At 37.7% G+C, this 14,291-nt stretch overlaps 1 protein-coding gene across 6 annotated transcripts; it reads left to right on the plus strand.

The window, feature by feature from the left end:
- Positions 1-1,160: 1,160 nt before the first annotated feature.
- LOC107766936 (protein disulfide-isomerase SCO2) lies at positions 1,161-10,116 on the plus strand. 6 transcript variants are annotated; one of them, XR_001643801.2, is made up of 4 exons: positions 1,161-2,077; positions 3,263-3,389; positions 4,633-4,892; positions 9,483-10,116. XR_001643801.2 is itself a non-coding variant. In XM_016585842.2 (4 exons), exons 1-4 carry the CDS (start codon positions 2,336-2,338, stop codon positions 9,538-9,540), a joined length of 516 nt encoding a protein of 171 aa, XP_016441328.1. In that variant the 5' UTR covers positions 2,100-2,335; the 3' UTR covers positions 9,541-10,116. The 6 variants fall into 6 exon arrangements, 4 of the variants coding, with proteins under 4 accessions (XP_016441327.1, XP_016441328.1, XP_016441331.1 ...); XR_001643800.2 differs by lacking the exon at positions 9,483-10,116 and adding an exon at positions 5,213-5,604; XM_016585842.2 differs by lacking the exon at positions 1,161-2,077 and adding an exon at positions 2,100-2,406.
- Positions 10,117-14,291: the final 4,175 nt, after the last annotated feature.

A 14,291-nucleotide genomic window follows, 5' to 3' on the forward strand; every position in this document is an offset into this window, starting at 1 on the left:
AGATGCAACATTTGTTATAGAACTACTGCTCTTATTCATTTCATGTAAATGTTTGGCAGTAATAGTATTTACAAAGGATGCACTTAAAGCAGAAGTAGAAGAACCAGTAAAAGTGGCAGAATTGAGAATATAGAGCCCATCCTGAAGACTACCAAGAACCACTGGGTTTTTTAGAGAAGGGCCAACTTAAATGAAGAAGAACTAGCACTTTAATTCTAAAACCATATAAGTTGTATTTAACAACTGCAAATTATAAGCCCAGACCCCACTTGTGGGATTACACTGGGTTGTTGTTGTTGTTGAAACTATAAGCTCTATCTCATAAAATTATTTATATCCCTCAAGTTTGCTTTAAATATCAAACTTCCTTTCAATTTCTCTTCTATATAATACCTTTTTACATTATGTACGAATAATTTTAACTTTAGTTTGTAAAAAATAAGTATTTTTATTTCTATTAAATATTCAACAAACTTTGTCTTCTAGATTTAAGGAGAATTATGAAATAAAAAAGATTTAACTAAAAACACCAGAAAACTCCCGTTAAATGCAAAATGTTACAATATTAAAATTGCACTCGACACCAGAATTAGACCACTCTAGACACGATAAATATACCAAAAATAGCTAAAACTACAAAATTTGTACCTCTAAATGTGAGTTCCCGTTAATTTTGCTAAAAGTTTCTGTTAAATCTAACACTATAATTTGTTAAGTATTTGTCGGAAATAAAAAAATGCACACTTTTGATAAAATTAAAAGGATAAAAAATGCTCATGGTATATTTAAGGGAGTATTTTAGACCCTTAAACACAAAGGAACCAATTTCCTCTAACTGAGTTGTGTTATGTTAACCCTCTTTGTGCACATCACCAGACTTTGTGATGGTACAGTTGGAAATTGACAGTGTCTAATACTCTTGTTCCTTTAAACTACTAACAACAACAACAACAACAATAGCAACGACCCAGTATAATCCCACAAGTGAGGTTTGAGGAGGGTAATATGTACGCAGACCTTTCCCCTACCCCGAAGGGTAGAGAAGCTGTTTCCAGGAGACCCTCGGCTCATAAAAGCAACAGGAGCCGATATATTAGTACTATAAAAATACATAATAAAATAACAGCAATATAAAAGATATGAAATACAGCATACGAAATATGAAATAGATGGCTGGTATAGTAAAACTAGCAGTTAAAGCCCTGCATCAATAGACGACCAATGACATTCTTAGTCTAACTCCTAACCGACTAGTCTCACTCTATTGTGATGTAGAAATATTCACTAGTTTCCCCTAACCTACAACTTTAATGCTCGACCTCCATAATTCCATGTCAAGGGCCATGTCCTCAGTAATCCTAAGTCGCGCCATGTCCTGTCTGATCACCTATAAACTAAAAAAAATGAATAATTCGAATTGAAATCTAAAGTCTATTAGTAACATTCACTATATTTGGACTGTGTAAATATTAATACATTTATATTTGAAGCGGTATGGCACCAGAACCTCGAAATCCTCGATCTTGGTTGTGAGAGGGAGAGTTCCATTTTTTGGTTACTACTTATATTACTGTGAATGCACAGTTTCAACTAAGTACATTTGAAAGACCGGTATTTACAACGTTGTTTGTTGTTTCCGCACACACGTTTTGAAACCGACAACACCTCAGCAATTCGCCTCCTAAATCTTATATGAAAACACATCTCATTTCTTTGATTTCGAATGTTGCCAATAAACCCTAGTTCCATTTTCACTCCGACAAGGTTTACCTGTTCCGCATTCCCATTTCATCCTAAGACCACCATCTCCATTCGTTGCCACGCCGCCGCTGATGCCGCTTCCTCCCTCGGCGCCGGCAGAATTTCCCAGAACTCCGACGGCACGGCTCCGGTGGAGAAGCGAAGTTCGAGCAAAAACATGAAAATCAATGGCTGGGGAAGGCCTTGGTCGCGTAATAGAGAGAGCTACTTGACGGATGATGGTGAAGCTCTTCCTCTTCCCATGACTTATCCTAACACTTGTCCTGTTTCCGCGGAGGAAATTGACCGTCGCCTTCGCTGTGATCCCCAAATTGAGGTCTTCATTTGGCTTTGCTCTATTATTTCTTTATATCTTTATTATATTATTCTCATATTAGACTACTGAGAAGAAATGAAATAGCTTTATTTGCCACTACGGGGATTTGAACCTGGTCTCACATGATCCATTCTGGTTTCGTTGGCCACTAACCCGCACCTTTGGATGTGACGGATCAATAGCAAACTATGATATATAGACCCGAGCTAGTTTGAGATTAAGGCGAAATTGATTGGTAGATTAATTTTCCTTCTTCAAATGTCGTCAATTTCATTGGAGCTCTACGCACATCCATGGCATTTCAACATTGCATGGGGTGTGCTTCCATGGTGAGTGAAGGTGTTAAAAGAGGATGAGGTAGACCGAAAATCATTTTAAAGGAAGTTGTCTCGAACAAAGTACAATTTCTAGGAATTCATACTAGGCGATATATATATTAGTTGAGAATATGTTTTAGACAAAGGAATCACAAAATCAACGCATTCCTTCTTAAACTTACCGGTTTGATGATATCTTAATCTAAGAAAAAAAGATTTAATAAGAAAATCCAATTTCCTTTTTCCTGTAATCCAGTGCATGGAATAAAGAACAAGCGTTGTTATTTATTCCAGGTCCTATAATTTCTAAGAGCGGGTTAGCCTTTCAGCGATCTATACATATAGAAAATATATTGAACTTCTAATACCTTTTATTTGTATAATATTGGCATGAGATGAGTTTAAATGGAGTAATATTGTCAGTGAAGATTCATATAGTCGACCCCACTTGGGATGAGTTTAGGCACAATTGTTGTTGTATGTATGTATAAAAGGACCTTTTGGAACATTAATGCTTGTGCAGTGACTAAAAGAAAACATCTTCTTTAAAAAAAACTCTTTTTTTAAGCTTATATGGCAGCACTGTGTCAGCATTTTGTCTAGCATCTTGTGGCACAAAGTTATTGGTAAAAAGTATGGACCAAGATTGGTCAATATCCTGTCAAATGAAAATCTCTTCCACCACTAGATTACCAATGATATTGGTAGGAACCAGAATGGTATTGATCACCACAGTGTAATATCTTTGTTCTGCATAAAAGATGTTTACAAGAGTGTTAAAGTTATTCTTTTGGTCGAGGTTTGTTGTTTTTCCTTTGATCATGCTTATGTTTTGATGAAACTCTTTTGGTCATTCTTGTTACCATAGGATTGCAAGGAAGTCGTCTATGAGTGGACTGGAAAATGTCGGAGTTGCCAAGGAACAGGATTTGTCAGTTACTATAGTAAGCGAGGGAAGGAGACCATCTGTAAATGCATACCTTGCCAAGGAATTGGTACAAGTACTTAACTTTTATTTCTTCTGTGAATTATATTTTTAATGAACAGTAGTTTCTTTTGCTGTTCTGCTCTACTTTGCGAGTATGGACTGAGTACTGATGCATTCAAGGCTTCGATGTATATAGTAGCATGCAGTAGGTCATTTATTCTTGTGTAGGACTAATTGTGAATAAGCCCCTAAAGATTAGTTGCATGTCAATAAGAAAGGGATGCATTAAAAGGATGCTGACTTAAGGTTCGTAAGTGTGAGCTCACTAACCCTACCCAAATTATCTATATAATCAGCTATTATTTCTTTGCACCAAAAGTGCAAATAAAGCAGAGAGGAATTCTTCAATTCCTTAATGTGCAAACGTATTAATCTTTGCTTTTTCACTGGAGATGTTTTCTGTGAAAAAAACGGTGAAAAACTCTGCAGAAGCATGCCACAATGCTAAATTAACTTCGAAGAACTCAGTCTTCTGGTGAGATTCTCTTGGATATATTCACTTTCTCATTGTCCTTTTTGTGTTAGAATTACTTTTTTTTTTTTGTTCTTTGCCTGGAGTTTTCTATGATTATTTTTGAATGATGTGTCACCAACACGAGGGCCATGTGATCTGTCAAGTTGTCCTGAATCATCGCAACAATGGACAGAACCCACTTCAACCTTTTATCTAATAAGTGTTTCCTGCCAAAAGACGGGGTTCTTCAATGATTATTAAGTCGCTCAAATATCACTTCTTTTGATATGGTGCTTATTTGATGAGATTTTCGACAGAATCATTTTGACTTCACATTGGATCGTTGAAGGAAAGACCCCTTTTCAACTGTATGGATCTTTTCCAGATTCCTTGGCGATTTTTCCTTGGGCAAAACCCTCTTTGTGTGCGCTTTTTGTAGGACTGCAGAATAATTGCTTTAAATGCCAGTACCTTGAAAAGTAAAAATAAAATGATAGCTGGAGAGTAAAATCGACAGTGTGGCGAGAGGTGTTAAAGGAGAAAGGAGTGACTTGATTATGAGAGTAGTTTAACTTATTTATGTGTGGTTAGTTAGTTAGGAAGTTAGTGAGGTTAATGAGGTACTTAGTTAGTTTGTTACAATAGTGATTAGTCACACATGTGTGTATATATATGTGTGTGTTAGTGTAAGAGATGCACAGTAAGTGGTGAATACAATTTTCACTGTTTCATTCATTCTCTTTCTCAGATAACTCCTTCTTCTTCTTTTCTTTTGCACACAAATCATGTCTCTCAGAACATGTCAATGACACCTATGCCAATGCAATCCATGTCCATGTATCATGGCCATCAGTATGTGAGCCAAGCTACTGAAGGATTACAAGGTCAAGGAAACTCTGGCACTCAGACTCAAGTAGGTTCTTCCTCCTCACAGCCTCAGGGATCAGCAAGTACTGCTTCACAAGGAGGTGACTTTCTCTCCACCAAGGAACAATATGATCAAATAATGCAGATTTTGAATAATACCCCGTCCTCCTACTCAAGCAAATGCAGCAGGTATTGATACTGCCTTTTTAGCATCCACTAACTCACAAGAATGGATCATTGAAACAGGTGCCACAAATCATATGATGTCAGATGTTAATGTACTGACCAAAACCTCCCTAATCACACTTTTTAAGTCTAGAAGAGTTCTACTACCTAATGGAGATGGCACTCAAGTTACTTAGATTGGAGATAGTCATATTTCAGATAGAAGCACTATTAAAGAAGTGCTCTATGTACCTCAATTCAAATTCAACTTATTGTCAGTCTCCAAGGTGACAAGAGATCTAAGATGCTTTGCTTCCTTTTATCCTGATTTCTGTATATTTCAGGATCTCTTCAGTGGCAAGGTGAGGGAGATTGGTAGGGCTGAGATGGCCTATATTTCCTGCAGAAACATGGGGCCAAGAAGCTTACTGCAGTCGCCTTAGTTACAGCTGGAATAAAGTCAAGAAATATGATATTACTTTGTGGCATAAAAGATTAGGTCATATCGTTAGCATGGTACTCAGAAGACTGTTTCCTGCTAAACTAGCAAGTATTACAAACGCTATAAATAAATGCACTGTATGCCCTTGTGCTAAACAAACTAGGTTGACATTCCCTACTAGTTGTATTAAGAGCACTGATGCATTTGATCTGATTCATGTGGATGTTTGGGGTCCTTACAAATATGCAACTTTTGATGGAAATAGATATTTCTTGACTGTTGTTGATGATTTCACCGGAATGACTTGGTTGTTTCTTCTGAAATTAAAATCTGATGTATGTGTTATACTTGCACAGTTTATTGTGTTTGTTCAAACTCAATTTAACAAAACCTTGAAGGCAGTCAGATCTAACAATGGGTCTGTATTTGTCAATTCTGTATGCAATACCTTGTTCTAGAAATATGGCATTGTCCATCAGAAGACATGTGCTTATATTCCTCAACAGAATGGAGTTGCTGAGAGGAAACACAGGCATATCCTGGAGGTGACTTGAGCCTTAATGTTTCAGGCCAATATTCCTATAAAGTACTGGGGTCATTGTGTTCTTGCAGCAATATATGTTATTAATAGAATGCCATCTTATGTACTCAATGGCCTGTCTCCCTTTGAATTGTTGTATGGTAGAGCACCCACTTTGGAACATTTGAGAGTTCGTGGTTGTCTGTGTTATGCCAAACAGGTTCAGGAAACAGACAAATTTCTTCCCAGAGCTAAGCCTACTGTCCTTATGGGGTTTTTTGATACTCAAAAGGGATATATCCTGTTAGATTTGGACACTCATTGCTTTCTCATTAACAGAGATGTTTCTTTCAGGGAAGATGTTTTCCCTTTCACGGACTCTCCAGCACCACCTGTGTTCTTGCCCCCTGTATCATCTATTTTTGATGCAGAATTTACCTCACCTCATTCTTCTATCATTTCTGACCATGCAGCTAGCAGATCAGGACAGGATTTATCTCTACAGTACCACTCACTATCAGAAGTGGTGCCAACTTCCTTGCCTTCTTAGAATCACAACTTCAATGGTCCGAGGGGATCATTAAGGACCAAACAAGCTCCTATTTGGATGAAAGACTGTGTGTCTTTGCCAGGACGCAAGTCTGTGCCTTACTCTATTACCAACTATGTGTCATATGATGGACTCACTCTTAAATATCAGGCCTATCTAGCTGCCTTCTCCACTATAGTGGAACCTACCTCCTTTGAGGAAGCTATTAAAGATCCTAGGTGGGTGGATGCTATGCGGGTTGAGATTGCTGCCTTAGAATCTAACCATACTTGGGATGTGGTACCCTTGCCTGATGGCAGAATTCCTATTGGGTGCAAGTGGATATACAAAGTAAAGTACAAGGCCTCAGGAGAGGTAGAGAGGTTCAAGGCTAGGCTTGTGGCCAAGGGGTATAGTCAACAAGAGGGTGTTGATTATCAGGAAACATTTAGTCCAGTGGTTAAAATGGTTACAGTCAGAACAGTTCTGGTTGTTGCTGCATCTGAGCATTGGCACATTTATCAGATGGATGTGTACAATGATTTTCTCCAGGGTGACTTGCATGATGAGATATATATGACTCTGCCACAAGGCTTTCAGAGTCATGGGGAGAGTAGACCAACATGCAGACTCTTGAAATCCTTATATGGTCTTAACCAGGCACCAAAACAGTGGAATGCTAAGCTATCTGAAGCACGGGTGCACTTAGGCTTCATGCAGAGTTAACATGATCACTCCTTGTTCGTAAGAGGGATAGGCTGACACACTGTCATCATCTTGGTCTATGTGGATGACATGCTTCTAACTGGACCTGACTTGACACTAATAGATGAAGTCAAAGCTAAGCTACGACTGACTTTTAAGATGAAGGACTTAGGAGAGTTGAAATACTTTCTTGGCATTGAATTTGCCAGGTCACAGCAAGGCATCCTGATGCATTAAAGGAAATACACACTAGAGCTCATCTCTGAACTTGGACTGGGAGATGCAAAGCCTGCAGTTACACCTATTGAAGCCAATGTCAAGCTTACTACTAAGGAATATGATGAACACAATGGCATCCTCGATGGCACAATAGATGAAACCTTAACAGACCCCAGCAAGTACTAGAGGCTACTAGGAAAGCTGCTCTACTTGACAGTCACAAGACTAGACATAACATTCAGTGTTCAGACACTAAGTCAATTTATGCAGAAACCAAAGAGGTCTCATATTGAAGCTGCACAAAGAGTGGTTAGGTATGTGAGGCAGCCTGCTGCACAAAGAGTGGTCAGGTATGTGAAAGGGCAGCCTGGACAAGGCATACTAATGTCTAGCAGAAAGGAGAACACTATTACAGCATACTGTGATGCTGACTGGGCAGCCTGCCCTTTCACTAGGAAATCAGTACACTGGATTCTTTATCAAGTATGGTGAGTCATTAGTGTCCTAGAAGTCAAAGAAGCAAAGCACTATCTCCAGGAGTTCTGCAGAATCAGAGCACAGGAGCATTGCATCAACTGTGGCAGAGTTGGTTTGGATACTTGGCTTATTCAAGGATATTAGGGTAGTTGTTGAACTCCCTGTGAACATGTTCACAGACAGTAAAGCAGTAATTCAAATAGTTGCCAATCCAGTGTTCCATGAACGCACCAAACACATTGAGATTGACATCATTTTATAAGAGAGAAGATACAGAATGGGTTGGTGAAGACTGAATATGTAGCAATTAAGGTATAGCTAGCAGATATTCTAACCAAGGGCTTAACCAAAGTTCAACATGACTATTTGCTGTCCAAGCTAGGGGTACTTGATGTCTTCATACCACCTAGCTTGAGGGGGAGTGTTGAGGAGAAAGGAGTGACTTGATTATGAGAGTAGTTTAGCTTATGGGAATAGTGAGGTTAATGAGGTACTTAGTTAGTTAGTTAGTTTGTTACAATAGTGATTAGTCGCACGTGTATATATATATATATATATATATATATATTAGTTAGTTAGTTAGTTTGTTACAATAGTGATTAGTCGCACGTGTATATATATATATATATATATGTATATGTGTGTGTGTGTGTGTGTGTGTGTGTAAGTGTTAGAGATGCACAGTAAGTGGGAATACAATTTTCATTATTTCATTCATTTCTCTTTCTCAGATAACTTCTTCTTCCTCTTCTATTCCTCTTCTCCCTCGTAGCTAGGGTTTCCACTGGTGATTAATCACCAAACTTCAGCAAGAGGGACTTCAGTGATTTATGTAGGAAGTTCATGAAATAGGCATGGTGAATGGAGATGTGAGAGGAAGTTCTAAAAGGAGCTTATGGACTAAGTGATTATGAAGGAGTAGGAAGGCCATTGATGGGAATCATTTCATAATCTCCTTTGGCATAATATGCTATTCTGGTTGACTATGCTATACTCATAGTGTTGGACTGAGTTATTGTAGATGATACTGTGATTTGGGCACCACTCATCTTTCGTAGTATTTTTAGGATAGATTATGTATAAACAATTAAGAAGCGGAGCACCAAGGATGAGGAGCAAAGATGCTGTTAACAAAGATTAAAATATTTTTTAGCTATGTTTTCTAGGAATTGCATTACTCTGCTATCCTATATGTGCACATTTCCAATAATGAAAGCGAATTTAGGGACTGTAGACCTTTTCATTTTTTGAATCCTTTCTTCTATTCATTATGTTAGCTCAGTACACATTGATATAAATTTTACAGTTTCTGAGACAACATACCTTCATGTGGTTTTAGGTTTATCTTGTCTCCATTTAGCACCTTAGTCATTATAGTGTTTACCTACATTTTGATATGGAGGTTTACATAAGTCATGGCCAAAACTTGTCTTTTTGTACAGATAAATTTTTATGAACAAGAAGGGCATTTTCTTTGATACAAGTAGAAAAATTAAACAAAGAAGTTTCTACTTTCTTTTTCCTTTCTTTGCCTCATTTGCTTTAGTACAAGCTTACATGAGGAAAGAGCAAGGCTGAAGTGGCCGATGACTTCCATAATTTGCAACAGGAGTAATAGGGAAACTACAGATTCTCATAATGAGAATTGGTGATCAGCAAAGAAATTTCACTTTGAGATTGTGGAGCAATCTGCTTTTTAATACAAAATCTTTGCGACTGCAGGTTATGTGCAGAAGATAACAGCACGAAAGGATATCGATGTGATGGAGGACTTGGATAATGGAAAACCACCTTGGCAGAAGTAAATGATCATCTAATACACATTTTTGTCTAACCTTAGCAGACATTGACGATAACTTTGAAGAGGCTTATTTATTAGAGAATCGTAGTATTCTTTAAGGTGTAAAGACAGTTGCCTGACAACATAATTTTCGAGTCAAATAAAAAGGAGATACCATACTACATTCATAGTGCAAGAAGTTCTTGAAGATCAAGGCGGGCGTTTTGCGAAGAATGATGATTATATTCTTGGTTCTATAAGTAAATGTTATTATTTTACTTCTTTCCATGATCATTTCATATAATCTTTAGACATTGACTCCTAACTCTAGATGGTTAATAAATCATTGGTGAATGAGAAGAGGTCTCTGTTAATGTCATGCCCCTTTTATTCATGGCCTGACCTTTTGACTGTATTCTATGTATCAGTCTTCTTTCCAGTTGGTTGTTTATATAGTAAAAGAATATCTTCTGAAAAAGTCTCGACCCTGTAAATGTGTATAATCTTTAACAGATCAACTAAGTCTCAAACCCAAATTAGTTCGGATGAGTATATGAATTCATTTTCTGTCTCTTACGATGATGATATTATTTTTCTAGCTTTTGTTGTTGTCACTGATCTATTGTTAATTTTCGTCTTCTTGAGCCGAAAGTCTTTCGGAAACAGCCTCTTATCCCTCAGGGTAGGGGTAAGGTCCGTGTATACTCTACCCTCCACATATCCCACTTGTGGGATTTTACTGAGTTGTTGTTGTTGTTGTTGAGTGTTATTGAGTTATATGAATTCCTCTCTGCTTCATCCAAGTTCACTTCTTCACAAGATCCTCGAAACTATATTAGACAATATTATTTTGAAATAAAATTTGATCAGATGAGTTGCTAGCCTTCCAGTTAACCTCTCAATCAAAGAAACAAATACAGATTTTCTGCACATACTTTATAATCCTTTCAAATTCTTTTTAATGATCTAACTGCAACAAACCAGCCCCAAAACATCTCCAAATCATGATCTTGTGATTCAAATTGTTCCATTAATTACTTTTTTCCAAAAACTTGACATTTATAGTGAATGGTTGTTATATAAAGGGTCGTTTGATTGGGAAATAAGTTATTCCATGATTACTTATCCTGAGATTAGTTATCCCGGGATTAGTTATCCCACCTTTCCATGGGGATAAAAAAATACTGCAGTCCCAGGATAACTAATCCCGGGATTAGTTATATCACGATTTTATCACAATCAAATATGGGATAACCAGTTCGGGTTCACATCGAGGCGTTCGACTACAGAAGTCATCCACTTTGTTAGGAGATTGATGTGGCAGTATAGGGAGAGGAAGAAGGACTTGCATATAATGTTCATCGACTTAGAAAAGACGTACGATAAAGTTCCGAGGAAAATTTTGTGGAGATGTTTGGAGGCTAGAGGTGTACTTGTTGCCTATGTTAGGGTGATTAAGGACATATATGATGAAGCAAAGACCCGAGTGGGGACAATGGGTGGGAACTCGGACCATTTTTCCAGTTATGATGGGGTTGCATCAGGGGTCGGCATTCAACCTTTTTTGTTTGCCCTGGCGATGGACATACTAACGCGCCACATCCAAGCGGAGGTACTGTGGTGCATGCTATTTGCAGATGATATTGTATTGATTGACGGATGCGAGGCGGTGTGAATGCGCAGTTAGAGGTATGGAGGCTGACCCTGGAGTCAAAAGGTTTCAAGTTGAGCTCACACACCGTATTGGGGCGGGATGGATGAAATGGAGACTCGCTTCCGGTGTTTTATGTGACAAGAAGGTGACACCGAAACTTAAAGGTAAGTTCTACAGATTGGTGGTCAGACCGATGATGTTGTATGGGGCTGAGTGTTGGCCAGTCAAGATCGCTTATGTCCGGAAGATGAAAGTAGTAGAGATGAGGATGTTGAGATGGATGTGCGGTCACACCGGGCTAGATAGGATTAGGAATGAGGTTATTCGTGACAAGGTGGGCGTGGCCCCTATTGAGGACAAGATGCGGGAAGCGCGGCTTAGGTGGTTTGGTCATGTGAGGAGGAGGAGGAGCACAGACGCCCCCGGTGAGGAGGTGTGAGAGGTTGACATTGGAGGGCCTACGGAGAGGTAGAGGTAGGCCAAAAAAGAGGTGGGGGAGAGGTGATTAGGCAAGACATGGCGCAGCTTCAGCTGACCGAGGACGTGACCCTTGATAGGAAGATATGGAGGTCGAGGATTAGGGTAGTAGAGTAGGTAGTCTAGATTGTTCATAACAGTAGTATTGGCACGCAGTCTCGCTTTCTGTTGGTTGTAGGTTTTTATGACTAATCATTGTTTTCTTTCATTTTTGATCATCTTATTATCTTGTTGTTTTTATTCTGCTTTTATATGGCTTTTTGGTGTTGTCCCTCTGTCTATATTTTCATTAATGTGGTGCTTATGCTTTCCTGAGCAGAGAGTCAGGAAACCTCTCTATCCTCACAAGATAGGAGTAAAGTTTGCGTACACACTACCCTTCCTAGACCCCACGATGTAGAATAATAATGGGTATGTTATTGTTGTTGTAGTACAATTAAAGTCATTACAGAAAGGACTCATTTTGGCGAAAGTATATCCTGAAGAGTCCAAACATAGCAAGTAGTTGTTTAAGGGGTTGATTTGGGGTATTGAAACAAAAGAGCCCCCATTGAACAGTAATAAAATGGTGTAGCTGGAATTGCATTCATATTTACTATCACCTATCAATTGTTTGCTTTTCTCTATATACGTGGCATATTTTTGAGCTGCCTTAGATATTGCTTACTTGATCTGACTTTGCCTAACGTGCTAGATAACAGTTTAACATATACTCCTAACAAGGTTGAGCTTTCTTTAATTAGGAGAATAAAAGATAAAAGTTTGTTCACCATATGGGAGACTATAAGAGACACCTTGCCCGTATTTGTAGGCAGGGGCGGATCACTATATCGGTATCAAGTTTATATGAACTCAATACTTACAATGTGTAACATAAATTATGTGTAAATATTTACTAAAATTACAAGAAATAATATATACAAACCCAAAATTTTAAATATATATTGTGTTCAATACTAAAAACTTTAACAATTGAATCGATAAATTTAAATTCTAAATCTACCTATATTTTAGGGCCCTCTTAGTAAATTAATGTATGATGAATTTTGTCCATTATCCTCTTGAGTAGTCTCCAAAAGCTTTCTCACATTAATTTATTTATCTAAAAAATCATCACCTGTCGAGCACCCAGAGATTCCCAATTTTGGAAGAACATTGGCCATGTGCTGGTCAAACATGCCAATCCATGAAAAGTGGAATCTTTTTCAACATTTATCATATTATTAGTCAATCAAATACTTTGACCAGGCTTACTCTTTAATGCAAAGTAAGAAAGAGCCAAGACGACATGTGCTTTGGAAGTAGCCAGTTAAGCCTAGATATAAATCCAGCTTTAAAAGTAGCGTTAACTGTAGGGAATTCAGAATCTAAGCAGAAATGTTGACAGATCTGAAGCTATGTTGCTCGGACTTTTCAAAATATTGTCAAACATAAATTAGATCCTTCAACAATAATGCATTTTGGAACGTTGCAAGACAATTTTTGAAAAGTCCGAGCACATAAGTTTGGAGAGCATTGGTTGTGACTTGTGCCTTAGAAAGGAAAAGTTTGTCAAAACTTAGTGGGCGTATGGACATGAGAATTTTAAAATTCCAAAAAAAGAAAATTAAAAAAAAAATTCAAGTGAAAATGATATTTGAAAATTAGAATTGTGTTTAGACATGAATACAATTTTGGACTGTTTTTTGAATTTTTGTGAGTAATCTTAAGTGAAAAATTTGAGAAACAGTTTTTTGGAGTTTTTCAACAACAACAACCCAATAAATTCCCACTAATGGGGTCTGAGGAGGGTAGTGTGTACACAGACCTTACCTCTATCCCGCAGGAGTAGGGTTGTTTCCAAAAGACTCTCGGCTCAAGAAAAAAAACAAAGGACAAAAGTAGACAATATTAGTATCACTATAGAAATCATAGGAAAAGTAGGAACAACATGAAATCCAGAAGAAATATGCAAAGTAAAAGCGAAAGCGATGGCTAGTAAATAGACCATGCACTCGAAAGCGAAAATAGCAAAACACGACATTGTCACTAGCTATCTTAAAATTTATTTTCAAGTGAAAATTGAAATTTTGATGGTCAAACACTGATTTCGAAAAAAGTAAAAAAAATATTATGGCCAAAGGGCCCTTAGTCCTTAAGCTTGCAATTTTTTTTTTGTTAAAAGCAGTGTTGCGTTGTGCTTCCCATGTTCTGCATTTTAGTAATGACCGCTTTTTCCCACAACGATTGAGCTTTAATTTGCTCATGAAGTAGTTGGCTAAATTTGCACAAATGGGTGGCTAGAGATTTGATGCATTTTGTAGCTCAATGTAACATAAAATCTCGGGAGGTGATCTAGTGGTTAATGAAGTTGGCGAAACTCATACAAAATCGGGATTCAAATCCCTAAGCAGTCATACATTAATCCATCCTTGATGAGCTAAGAAAAACAGTTATTCAACATCAAATTCGGAGTTTTTCTACTTTCAACATATAGTATATACCGTATACATTAAAAATTTGACCTATTTACACTGTATAATTTTTTGGCATCTCTTCGCTAGGGGTGTTCACGGTTCGGTTTGGCCGGTTTTTGATTAAAACCAAAACCAAACCAATTTAATCAGTTTTTAAAATTTTT

The sequence above is a fragment of the Nicotiana tabacum genome, chromosome 5 (assembly GCF_000715075.1).
Source record: "Nicotiana tabacum cultivar K326 chromosome 5, ASM71507v2, whole genome shotgun sequence".
NCBI classification, from domain to species: domain Eukaryota; kingdom Viridiplantae; phylum Streptophyta; class Magnoliopsida; order Solanales; family Solanaceae; genus Nicotiana; species Nicotiana tabacum.